At 43.5% G+C, this 12,528-nt stretch overlaps 1 protein-coding gene across 15 annotated transcripts in view; it reads left to right on the forward strand.

Moving 5' to 3' along the window:
• ppp1r13bb (protein phosphatase 1, regulatory subunit 13Bb) overlaps positions 1-12,528 on the forward strand; it is a 148,859-nt gene that overhangs the window by 63,144 nt on the left and 73,187 nt on the right. For all 15 annotated transcript variants that reach the window (XM_070879296.1, XM_070879287.1, XM_070879301.1 and 12 more), the window contains one exon: positions 11,487-11,588. In XM_070879296.1, coding sequence (XP_070735397.1) covers positions 11,487-11,588 — 102 coding nt within the window. The remainder of the gene's footprint in view (positions 1-11,486; positions 11,589-12,528) is intronic.

Below are 12,528 nucleotides of genomic sequence, written 5' to 3' on the forward strand. Positions count from 1 at the left end.
TCACAGCTGCTTCAATTACACGTAGATATTTCAACATGCTCTTCAGTTAGTTATTAGAACAATTCTAATAAGCATGTATCATGGTTCACTTTTTTGAAAGTTTTATTTCTACAGTTTTTTCACATGTGCCAGATGTTACTCTAACAGTTATCCATTGTGGTTTACAAACTTAAATTGATTCACTCTTTTTAAAAAAAAATAAACATGACTGCATTTTTTTCAGATAGGCAAACCTATCATAAATGACAATTCAAGCATTCTCCAACATTGACAGCTTTGTTCACAAAATGTAACATTTTGAACTTTTCCAAAATATTAGTAGAAAAAAAAACATTAATTTCTTAAAATAAATCTTTGTATGTGAAATTGACATAATCGTGGAAATATTAGTGATTTGTCACATTAGCATAGTTGGTCGCACTTTTGCCATTGACTCTCAAAGTTGTGAGTTCAAGCCCACTTGAGCATGTATTCTAGGCTGACACTTAATGCAGCACTCCCTCATTATAACGCTCATCAGAGATGCCATCTTTCAGATGAGTTAAACTAGGGTGGACATACAAAAAAAAACCATGCCACTGTTCTAAGGGGGGGGGGGGGAGATTTGAAAGAGAAAGACTTATGTTTATGTTAATGCCAAAAATAAAAATTGGTTTTAAGAATTATCTTTGATAAATGCCAAATAAATCATTGTAGCTTTACATTTTCTAGGTTATTGAAAGGCTAATCTACAACATTTCATATGCCATTGTAAAACAGTGAAAAAGACTTGAGCATTTTCTATAAGCTGCACTTTTAGTTAACAATGAAAAATCTAATTATTTTAGCAAAATGAGACATGGTTTAAAGTTTTTTAAATTTTTTATTGAATCCATGTTTTGACCAAACTATGTTTCTTGCAGTAAATCCCAGCTTGTATTTTATTAAACACTGCAACATAATGTTAAACAAATAAAAATGCTGCATACAAGACATAGGGCTAAAAATTTGGCAGGTTTGCACCTGTTTATCACAAGGGTGAAACTGAAAAAGTAATTTTTTGGGGTGCTAAACAAGTCGTACAAAATGTAGTGCCTGGGCAGAAAATTCGGCAGCGGTTTTGCAATGATGCTAAAAATGATCGGCCGCCTGTTTTTTTAAAAGCGTTTTTATGACGCAATGGTGCGCTATCATCGGGCGGAAAACTCGCCAATTAATCGCCCGCCCAAAAACATGCCTGAAAATAATCAAGTCTTACCAGGTCGGATCCAGGGCGCACTCGCCGCTAATGGCGCTATCTTGAAAAATGGAGCATATTGGAGGGAAGGTTATGTTTTTCACAGTGAGCTGAGAGTTTATAGTTTGTTTATAAGGACATTTACAAGAATACATGCTATAATATCTCAGCAATTATTGCCGCATCGAGCTGGAAGAAGGCTTATTCAAGAGCATTTTGAGTGTAATCGAAGAGTTTGCAGACATATGGGGAGAAGGCCTTACCCCCCCCCCCCCCCAACCACCCAATGAGTTTACAGGCATGGCGCTCATGCCTGCAGCTGTCTGAGGCACAGTGCATTCGAAGGCTGCGCTTCCCAAAAGAGATGGTCAGAGATATGCCAGCTGATAAAGGCAGACCTACAGCCCACCAGTGGGAACAGGACTGTACTGCCCGTTGAGTACTGCAGCGCTTACCTGCTATGCCTCCGGCTCCTTTCAGGTATCAACAGTGGACATATGCTACATCTCGTAGTATGCTGCACATCGCTGCATTTGCCAGGCGACTGCTGCACTGTATGCATGCAGGATGGACTTTCTAAAGTTGCCAATGAGCAAGGAGACACAGAATGAGAGGGCTATAGGTTTATCACAAATTGCTGGCTTCCCCAAGGTTCAGGCTGCCATTGACTGTACGCACATCGCCCTGTGAGCATCTTTAGAGAATCCAGAGGTTTACCGAAACCGAAAGGGATTCCACTCCATGAATAAACAGATCGTCTGCAACCGTATTCCACACATGGCAATAAATGCCCAATTTGTAGGAACATCCATGATACTTTCATCTTGCATGAGAGCAGTGTCTCATACCTGTTCGAGTGTCAGCCACAAGCCAGAGCTGAATGCTGGATAAAGGTTATGGCTTCGCCACCTGCCTCATGATTGCTCTCCGGAACGATCAGACACAAACTGAGCATCATTATAATGACAGCCATATAGCCACATGCAGCATCGTCTAAGACAATTGGAGTGCTCAAGCAGTGCTTCCGATGCCTGGATCACTCTGGAGGCTTCCTGCAATACTCCACTCAGCAGGTCTCTTACTTCTGTGTGGTGTGCTGCATGCTACACAACCTAGCCATCATGAGGGGATAGGAATTTCTACTGGGGACTGCAGGACCACCTCAGGAGAGAAGGGAGGACGAGGGGCTTGGAGATGAACCCATGCTACCGTCACCACCACAAGGGAGGCCTCGTGGAGCTTTCGCCAGCAGCCCATAATTCATTGCTTGAACAGTGAACGGCGCATTTTACCGTTGCTGCTCACTCTATCCCACCGTGTTGACTATTCCCTCTTATTCTACAAATGAGACACTACACTGGAATGGTTAAGGTGAACACGAATGTATTAAACATAGAATAACTTGAAGATTTATTATACATTGTAAATGTAATTTGGAAACTGGAATAAAATTTATCAAACATTATGAACCTTTAACTGCAGAATTAGGAAATGTTTAAAATAGCAACAAAACAATGAAAGAACAACCCCTGCACCAAATGTCTTTTGCCTGCGGCCCCATCTCTTTCCCACCCCCTCCCTCGTGTCATGACCATACCTAAGGTGGTACCAAAACGGCGTGCAGCAACGCGGCCCCTGCTGTAAAAGGGGGATAGACAATGGAGACGCCATGTATGGATTCCCTGGAGAAGCTCGGGGTATGGAAGGCCCGGCTTCTGAGTGGCAAGACTCTTGCTCAGCCTCAGCACTCTCAGGTGATGTGTGTCTGGGTGCTGTAACACTGGGGACTGCAGTGTCGAAGGTTGAGAACATCAGTTGCGCAATGCCATTGACCAGCGACAATCTGTGACATACTCTCCCTCATGTCCGCGGATAGTGCCACAATGCTTGCGGGGAAAGCACCCAAGACCTCCAGGAGCTGTCAGCTGAGCTGGATGGTCTCACTGGACAGTTCCACCATGTCCAGGTGTGCCCTTTTACCACCTTTCCCACTGTCCAGCGCCGCAGGTGAAACAGCAATTTACTTGTATTTCTTTCAATTTAGTATACTGTATTCGCTGTTCATGATGTGGTCTACTCTACATTGGGGAGACGGCATACTGGATTCAACACCGGAAGTGAGTGGCTGCATGCCACTTGGACCCGGGGCCTCGGATTGGCCAACGCCCGAGAATGTGTCTTCCTGGTCAAAGCTACTGGCCGCAGCTAAAAAAGGTGTTGATTGCATCGGCCCCCCGCCCCATCCCTCAGAATAGCTTAATGACTTCCCTCCTGCTGTGGAGGTTCCTCGTCCTCGGTGTCTTCGTGGTCCCCCTCCTCCACCCCCACATAATGGGCTGAGGTGGAGGCTTCCATTGGTGGATGTGGTGCCTCCTCATCTGGAAATAAAAAAACAGACAAGTGGTTAGCAGCAGGGGAGGGGACAGGGTGACATGAGGAAGGTCACGTAACACAGGCTCATTTGAAGGATCGGCGCTATTGCATAATATGTAGCCCACAGACATTGCATCACATTGCCCCAACCCTAGCCCACAGACTACATCACATTTCCCCAACCCAGCCTGGGGATTTTACAGCACTTGCCTTCTGTTTCAAACAGGGGATCAGCACCCCCATGGGTAGTTGCCCTCCCTGAGGCAACGATCAGAGCTGCCATACACTCCTCCAGGTCCATTAACGGCAATGTCTGGTTTGGACCACTGCCTGTGCGCCGTTGCTCCCGGCGGTTGTGCGACAACTTTCCCTGCAAAGATGACAATTGGAATGGTTACCAGAGGGCCCATCTGCTCTTGTGGCGCGCACACAGCCATCAAAGCACTTGTGTCATACTTTGTGCATTTTAATACGGTCCTCTGTTTAATGGCCCTAGTCGTTGCACGTGGTTCATGAAGGCATTGAAGTGCATAAGCACCTTGATGTCAAAAAGCAGTCTTCCTAATGTGTAGTGGTGATTGATGGCAAATAAGGTGCAACACCAACCCTAGCCCTCAGTCACTGCATCACATTGCTTCAACCCAAACCTACCTATACCAACATGTCAGATTTACAATTTAAGTAATGAACGAGTGCATGAATAAAAATATTACTCTGACGACCTTGCAATAGTCATTGAACTTTTTCCGACACTGCTTACAGTCCCTCTTGATATCGACTGAGGTAATCTCCTCGGCCACGCTGGTCCACAGGCGCCTTCGCACAGCTGGGAGGAGTTTACTGGCACCCCTCCTATTGAAATTCCCCCATCTACTTTGCACAGCAACGATGGGAGCCTCATTTGCCTCATAACTGAACTTTTGGGTTCTCTGCCTGCTGAAGTCCCCTTTCATCGTGGCTGCTTGCTCTGGAAAAAATAGCTGATTCGGCCCTGGATGTACTGCGCATGCGCGGGCACACCGAGTGCTGACCAGAATCGTAGGAAGAAATAAATCGTGGAAAAAAAAAAAAAAAAATTTGCACATGTGCAGAAAGTCCGTTTTTTTTTCTCTCTTTTAGATTGAAAATTTCTGCTCCAGCGCGCACATTCACTCATGCAAGGCCGGATTTAGCGCTATCACTGGTCACCGTTTAGCGAATAGCGGTAGCGCTAACCCCACGCTTAATAAAATAAAATACCGCCACGATTATCGCCCAAAAAGGGGCGAAATTGCTAAAACCTGAATTTCAAGCCCATAGTCTTTCCATTTAAATTTTTATGGGGAATAAGATGACAAGAAAAACATAAACCATCAAAAAGAGAACTATTAACATCTAGAGTCTCTATTCAGGCAGTGGCTGATTATTTTCTCAATGCCTGACCACTTCATTTCAACAACATCACTTCAGCATTCCCAACTGAGGTCCCTCTCCATATACACATGCAGCTAGCAAAAAGAATTGATTGCTGTTTGTTTCATATTCCAACTGTAGTCTTGACCTCCTAGCTTGTAGTCATGTCGTATGGTCTTAAAGATCTAGTTATCCAATGTAGATCTGCTAGTGTGCAACACAAATACTTATTACTGTCCAATGTCAAAATGATCAAGCCACAGTTGTTAATGGATTACAGAAACAGTAATCTATTTCCTAAATGGCTCTTAAGAAATTTGTTTCCTCTGTACTTTCTCCATTACATGGAAGTGCCATATTGTTCGAAGTGGGATTATGCTGCACTTTAAATTCTAAAGTAAGATGTAGATCAGCTCACCAGTGTAAGCAATGTAGGTGAGAAAAGCATAAGTGAGTACTTCCTGTAATTTCGCCAGTAAACAAGCATAGCTTCTCAAAGCGGCCTTGAACGATCTGTCCACGTCCTGTATGGCCGCCTGCTCTCTGGCCTCCCCAATTCTGCTTTTATACCAGCTCTCGAAGGATCAGCACTTGTCCTGACACTACATTGGGTCACAGGTCATCCACCTACCTTCCAGATTCCTCCAGAAGACATCTTCCTCTTTGGCACTGTTTCAAGTTCTATACTGTTTGTGCTCTTTTTTTAAAAAAAAAAGCCTGTTTCCGAGCTCTATACTAGCAAACAGGTTTTTTTTTCAAAAAAAGTTTTGGTTGGGCGAAATGGAGATGTGGAACAGGTGAAGCCAGCAGAGATGATAGTAAGATGAGCAGATTGAGGTGATAGCTGGGATCAGGAGAAGATGATGCTGATGATGACGGGAAGGCAGCAGTGGAACAGAAATACATAGAAACATAGATGCAGGAGTAGGCCATTCGGTCCTTCGAGCCTGCACCACCATTCAATATGATCATGGCTGATCATTCACCTTTCCTGCTTTCTCTCCATACCCCTTGATCCCTTTAGCTGTAAGGGCCATATCTAACTCCCTCTTGAAAATATCCAACGAACTGGCATCAACAACTCTCTGCGGTCGAGAATTCCACAGGTTAACAACTGAGAGTGAAGAGGTTTCTCCTCATCTCAGTCCTAAATGGCTTACCCCTTATCCTTAGACTGTGTCCCCTGGTTCTGGACTTGCCCAATATTGGGAACATTCTTCCTGCATCTAACCTGTCCACTCCTGTCAGAATTTTATGTTTCTGAGATCCCCTCTCATCCTTCTAAACTCCAGTGAATAAAGGCCCAGTCGATCCAGTCTCTCATCATATGTCAGTCCAGCCATCCCGGGAATCAGTCTGGTGAACCTTCGCTGCACTCCCTCAATAGCAAGAACTTCCTTCCTCAGATTAGGGGACCAAAACTGAACACACTATTCCAGGTGAGGCCTCACTGGGGCCCTGTACAACTGCAGTAAGACCTCCCTGCTCCCATACTCAAATCCCCGAGCTATGAAGGCCAACATACCATTTGCCGCCTTCACCACCTGCTGTACCTTCATGCCAACTTTCAATGACTGATGTACCATGACACCCAGGTTTTGTTGCACCTCCCCTTTTCCTAATCTGCCGCCATTCAGATAATCTGCCTTCGTGTTTTTGCCCCCAAAGTGGATAACCTCCCATTTATCCACATTATACTGCATCTGCCATGCATTTGCCCATTCACCTAACCTGTCCAAGTCACTCTGCAGCCTCTTAGCGTCCAGTTGAGTGTCATCTGCAAACTTGGCGATATTACATTCAATTCCTTCATACAAATCATTAATGTATATTGTAAATAGCTGGGGTCCCAGCACTGAGCCCTGAGGCACCCCACTAGTCACTGCCTGCAATTCTGAAAAGGACTCGTTTATCCTGACCCTCTGCTTCTTGTCTGCCAACCAGTTCTCTATCCATGTCAGTACATTACCCCCAATACCATGTGCTTTAATTTTGCACACCAATCTCTTGTGTGGAACCTTGTCAAAAGCCTTTTGAAAGTCCAAATACACTACATCCACTGGTTCTCCCTTGTCCACTCTACTAGTTACATCCTCAAAAAATGCCAGAAGATTTGTCAAGCATGATTTCCCTTTCATAAATCCATGCTGACTTGGACCGATCCTGTCACTGCTTTCCAAATGTGCTGTTATTTCATCTTTAATAATTGATTCCAACATTTTCCTCACTACTTGATGTCAGGCAAACAGGTCGATAATTACCCTTTTTATCTCCCTTTTTTTTAAAAAAGTGGTGTTACATTAGCTACCCTCCAGTCCATAGGAACTGATCCAGAGTCGATAGACTGTTGGAAAATGATCACCAATGCATCCACTATTTCTAGGGCCACTTCCTTAAGTACTCTGGGATGCAGACTATCAGGCCCCGAGAATTTATCGGCATTCAATCCCATCAATTTTCCTAACACAATTTCCCGTCTAATAAGGATGTCCTTCAGTTCCTCCTTCTCTCTAGACCCTCAGTCCCCTAGTATTTCTGGAAGGTTATTCGTGTCTTCCTTCGTGAAGACAGAACCAAAGTATTTGTTCAACTGGTCTACCATTTCTATGTTCCCCATTATAAATTCACCTGAATCTGACTGCAAGGGACCTACGTTTTGTCTTCACTAATCTTTTTCTCTTCACATATCTATATGCTTTTGCGGTCAGTTTTTATGTTCCCGGCAAGTTCCCCTCGTACTCTATTTTCCCCCTCCTAATTAAACCCTTTGTCCTCCTCTGCTGAATTCTAAATTTCTCCCAGTCCTCAGGTTTGCTGCTTTTTCTGGCCAATTTATATGCCTCTTCCTTGGCTTTAAAGCTATCCTTAATTTCCCTTGTTAGCCAGGGTTGAGCCACCTTCTCTGTTTTATTTTTACTCCAGACAGAAATGTACAGTTGTTGAAGTTCATCCATGTGATCTTTAAATGTTTGCCATTGCCTATCCACCGTCAACCCTTTATGTATCATTTGCCAGTCTATTCTAGCTAATTCACGTCTCATACCATCGAAGTTACCTTTCTTTAAGTTCAGGACACTAGTCTCTGAATTAACTGTGTCACTCTCCATCTTAATAAAGAATTCTACCATATTATGGTCACTCTTCCCCAAGGGGCCTCGCATGACAAGATTGCGAATTAGTCCCTTCTCATTACACATCACCCAGTCTAGGATGGCCAAGATGTGGCTGGGAGGGGAGATGTATAGGATGTTGAAGACAGGAGTGGTGAGAGCTTGGATAATTTGAGGGCACGGGATAACAATGGTTTCAAAAACACGATTGGTAAAGGCGAGAGGGTTGATGTGTTCAGAATGTAGGGCCCACATTAGATGGAAGCTTGGAGATTGGGAACAAAGACTCCTCTGACTCACTTTGAACAGAGCGCCAGGAGATCCTCCCAAAATGTTTAGATTTTTAATTATCAATTGTTGGACCAGCACAGAAACTTGCCAAGTCAACTGGCCCTCGCTGTCGAGCCATTCCATGACATCACTGTTAACCACGTGTTCCAGAGTAGCTTAATTGAATATCATAGGGACGCTGACGTTAGACTGGCCTGATAGTAAATCCAGAACCACCCTACCCAAAGAAACTATGCTGTCAGCTGGTACATTCCTGGTCCTTTTATCTTCTGTAGAATGTGAACACTGCTTGTTATGTGACTTCACTGGCAATGCAAACCAGGAACATTGTGTCCTGACAGCATAATCAGTGCTTTCGGTAATTATGTGTGAATCTCAAAAATGTTAATCAGAATTTCCTCTCTATACTAAACCACATCAAGGACACTCGGACACTGGTAGCTGTATTCAACTATACTGTGTGTTTTATGGTATACCATATTAAACTTGTGCTTTCAGGTGCTATCTCAATTTAAAAACTTTTTGGAATTGTTTCATCTAATTTTGTGTAAAGATTTTGAGCCTGATGCCGGTCAATAATAATTATAAAAGTACCTTTTTATTTTGATTGATTTCCACAAGGCTACCTCCATAGTATTTCTTTATTTTCCTTAGTGTAGATAAGGTTTGTGATATTCTGGTTGTAAACTTAGAGTTCACATCAAAGTTATACAAGCTATCTTGTAACTGGACTGGTATCATGGTGGTTGTTACTGGACTACTAATCCAGAGGCCTGGACTAATGATCCAGAGACATGAGTTCAAATCCCACCACAGCAGCTGGAGAATTTAAATTTAGTTAGTTTTTCATTCGAGATTTTTATTTAATTATCAGTAATGGAGACCATATTTTTACAGCCAGATCATTGTAAAAACCCATCTGGCTCACTAATGTCCTTTTTAGGGAAGGAAATCTGATGTTCTTACCTGATCCAAACCCACAAAAATGTAGTTGACTCTTAACTACCAACTGAAGTGGCCTCAAGATACTCAAGTTGTCAAGAAGCCGGCTCACCTACCTTCTGAAGGGTAATTTGGGATGGGGAATTAATGTTGGCAAACATTCTGTGAATTAATTTTTTTTTTAAATCACTTGCCACCTGTACATGCATGTGAAAGAGAGTGGACATGTTGATGATCTAAAGGTCCAATTTAAACACTGGATGGTTTTGTGGATGTTTTAAGATAACCCCTGAAATTTACTCAGAAAAGAATCCTGTTTTCTACTCTCTTTTTCCATTCCTTTTCTGAAGATATCTCCTGCCAGGGTTTGATTTTACAGGTACTAGCAGCTGTCGTCTACCTTGTTTCAATAACCATTTTATGTGTGATCCCAAATGAATGTCAGCAGGCTGTTCAATCCACCCCTGTACTCGCCCGACAATCATGTGCACATATTCCATCAGAAGTCACTTGATCATGATTAGAAGCAGGAACATTCTTTGTTCCTTGCACCATCACCCCACTCTCCCTCCCGCCACCCTTGCCCAGTCAAGAATGCTGAGGCTGATTTTAGAACCACTGCTGCTGCTCCATCTGATATTCAATAACTCAACAGAGAAAAGAGATTGAACTTCGTGGCCCAAAGTATCAGTACTGCACCACATGGTGCATTCATCCACTGAGCCCTGTAATGCTACCAAAAATGTGATCGTTATTTAAGAGGGAAGAAGTTTAAAGGAAATGAGCATTATCCTACAGTAATTTTTTTTTTTTTTTTTTAATTCGTAGCCAATCGTTCCAATTCTTTGTCAAATCACAAACGCCAGAGGTCACCTTGCACATGCCAAGGATCACTCTGCGCCAGTGCTCTTAGCCAAAAGGCCTAGAGCCACTGCACCGTTCCTGGAAGTACTGCAATACCAGGTTCGTGCCATGGAGGTGGATGGGTCAGGTCCCCCACACACCTCTGTGGAGGTGGATGGGTCATCCTACAGTAATGTCACTGTTAATCTTAGTGGCGTTTAAATGAAGTACAGGTTGAACCTCTCATCTGAGACTCCCTTATCCAGCACCACTCCGCGTCTGGGACCATTCCTGGCCACTGGGTGGCGCATGCGCAGAACGCGGCCGGTCAAAATCCTTCTTTCTTTGGTCTCAGAACATTTAAAAAAAAGGGTACTCACCAATATAATCTTTGTTCTCGATGTCGAGGTTATTGGCTGTCTCCGCCTCGTCTCCCTGCTGGACCTCCTGCAGCCACAGTCCTCTGGTTGGCCACTCCTCTGCTCAGCGCTTCCTCCGTGGGGTCGGGCCGGCGGGCCACGTCCTCGGGCTGTGCCAACTCTTCGAGGCCTGTTTGGGCCGCGCTGACTCTCCATGGGACGCGCCGACTCCACCTCCCTGACCTCCCCTCATCTGGCAAAATCCCTCATTCATCACAGGTCAGGTCTCGAGGGTGCCGGAGAATGGAGGTTCAACCTGTACAAACGTCTACTTGCCAAAAATTAATTTCTACCTGAGTGGGTCAGAGGTGTTTTATATAATTTGATGTTTTGGTGATGACAGCAAGTGAGAAGTCTGGCAGCAGGCTAGAATTGCGGAGACAATTTGCTGTCCAGCTGCTTTTGTAATTTTAGCGTTTCAACAACTGAAGTAAAACATTTGTTGGAGGTGGGTTTTTTATATATTCAATTTCTTGAGCAGTTAAACCAGCCATAGTACTATTTATTAGGACTTGCACTTTACAGATGCATGTACTTAATTGGAGAGCTGCGGCATGTATGATTTAACAGATACTGCAGAAATTTGGAATAAAAATCCGAAAAAGTAAAACTAGTTAAATTCTGAAAAATCTGCAAGTTTCAAAACACAGCTCGTCTCTTGTAGCAGAGGAGTTTACACGTTGATTATTGAGCATAGAGAACAATTGGAATAAAAAGTGTGGATAATTTAAGTAGCAGGTCAACCTAATACATAGGTGATTCAGTTGATAATGTGCTATTCTTGAGATCAGAAGTACTGTTTAAAATCTCAGTATGGGCTCTTTAGAGTTAAATAAATGCAAACCTTTAATTTGCAAAATAACCAAGTGCTAACCCCTCTCAATTTTCTATAACTCACAGGGTGGTAATCCTCGGGTGGAGCTGACTCTTTCAGAGCTGCAAGAAATGGCTTCCAGACAGCAGCATCAGATTGAGGCCCAGCAACAGATGCTGGTTGCCAAGGTAGAAATTTAAAGGTTTTTGACGAATCCAGCTGAATGTATCTTAACCAAAAGCAATAGTCTGAATACAAAATTATCTTAATTTATCTTGAATATCAAGCTTTTTGCTAATTAATTTAATGTTCCTTGTTTGCGCTGTTTCACTTGACAGTGAAGACACAACCTGTAGAAAGGCGTACATCATTTTATAACTGGCTGCTTTTGCAAATTTCACAAGTTAATTTTCCTTTTCTCCTTTATAGTTCTGACAGATTTGATTTCTGCATATTGCAAACCATGGTCCAAAATGGGCATCTACCCACTCTTGCCTTCAGTTGCCATTGCAGCTCCTTCAGTTCATAGAAACATAGAAAATAGGTGCAGGAGTAGGCCATTTGGCCCTTCGAGCCTGCACTATCATTCAATAAGATCATGACTGATCATTCACCTCAGTAACCCTTTCCTGCTTTCTCTCCATACACCTTGATCCCTTTAGTAAGGGCCATATCTAGCTCCCTCTTGAATATATCCAATGAACTGGCATCAACAAATCTTTGCGGTAGAGAATTTCATAGGTTAACAACTCTCTGCATGAAGAAGTTTCTCCTCATCTCACTCCTAAATGGCTTACCCTTTATCCTTCGACTATGTCCCGTAGTTCTGGACTTCCCCAACATCGGGAACATTCTTCCTGCATCTAACCTGTCCAGTCCCGTCAGAATTTTATGTTTCTATGAGATCCCCTCTCATCCTTCTAAACTCCAATGACTACAGACCCAGTCAGTCCAGTCTCTCCTCATATGTCAGTCCTGCCATCCCGGGAATCAGTCTGGTGAACCTTCGCTGCACTCCCTCAAGAGCTAGAACGTCCTTCCTCAGATTACGAGACCAAAACTGAACACTATATTCCAGGTGTGGCCTTACCAAGGCCCTGTACAACTGCAGCAAGACTTCCCTGCTCC

This window comes from Pristiophorus japonicus, chromosome 4, assembly GCF_044704955.1.
Source record: "Pristiophorus japonicus isolate sPriJap1 chromosome 4, sPriJap1.hap1, whole genome shotgun sequence".
NCBI classification, from domain to species: domain Eukaryota; kingdom Metazoa; phylum Chordata; class Chondrichthyes; family Pristiophoridae; genus Pristiophorus; species Pristiophorus japonicus.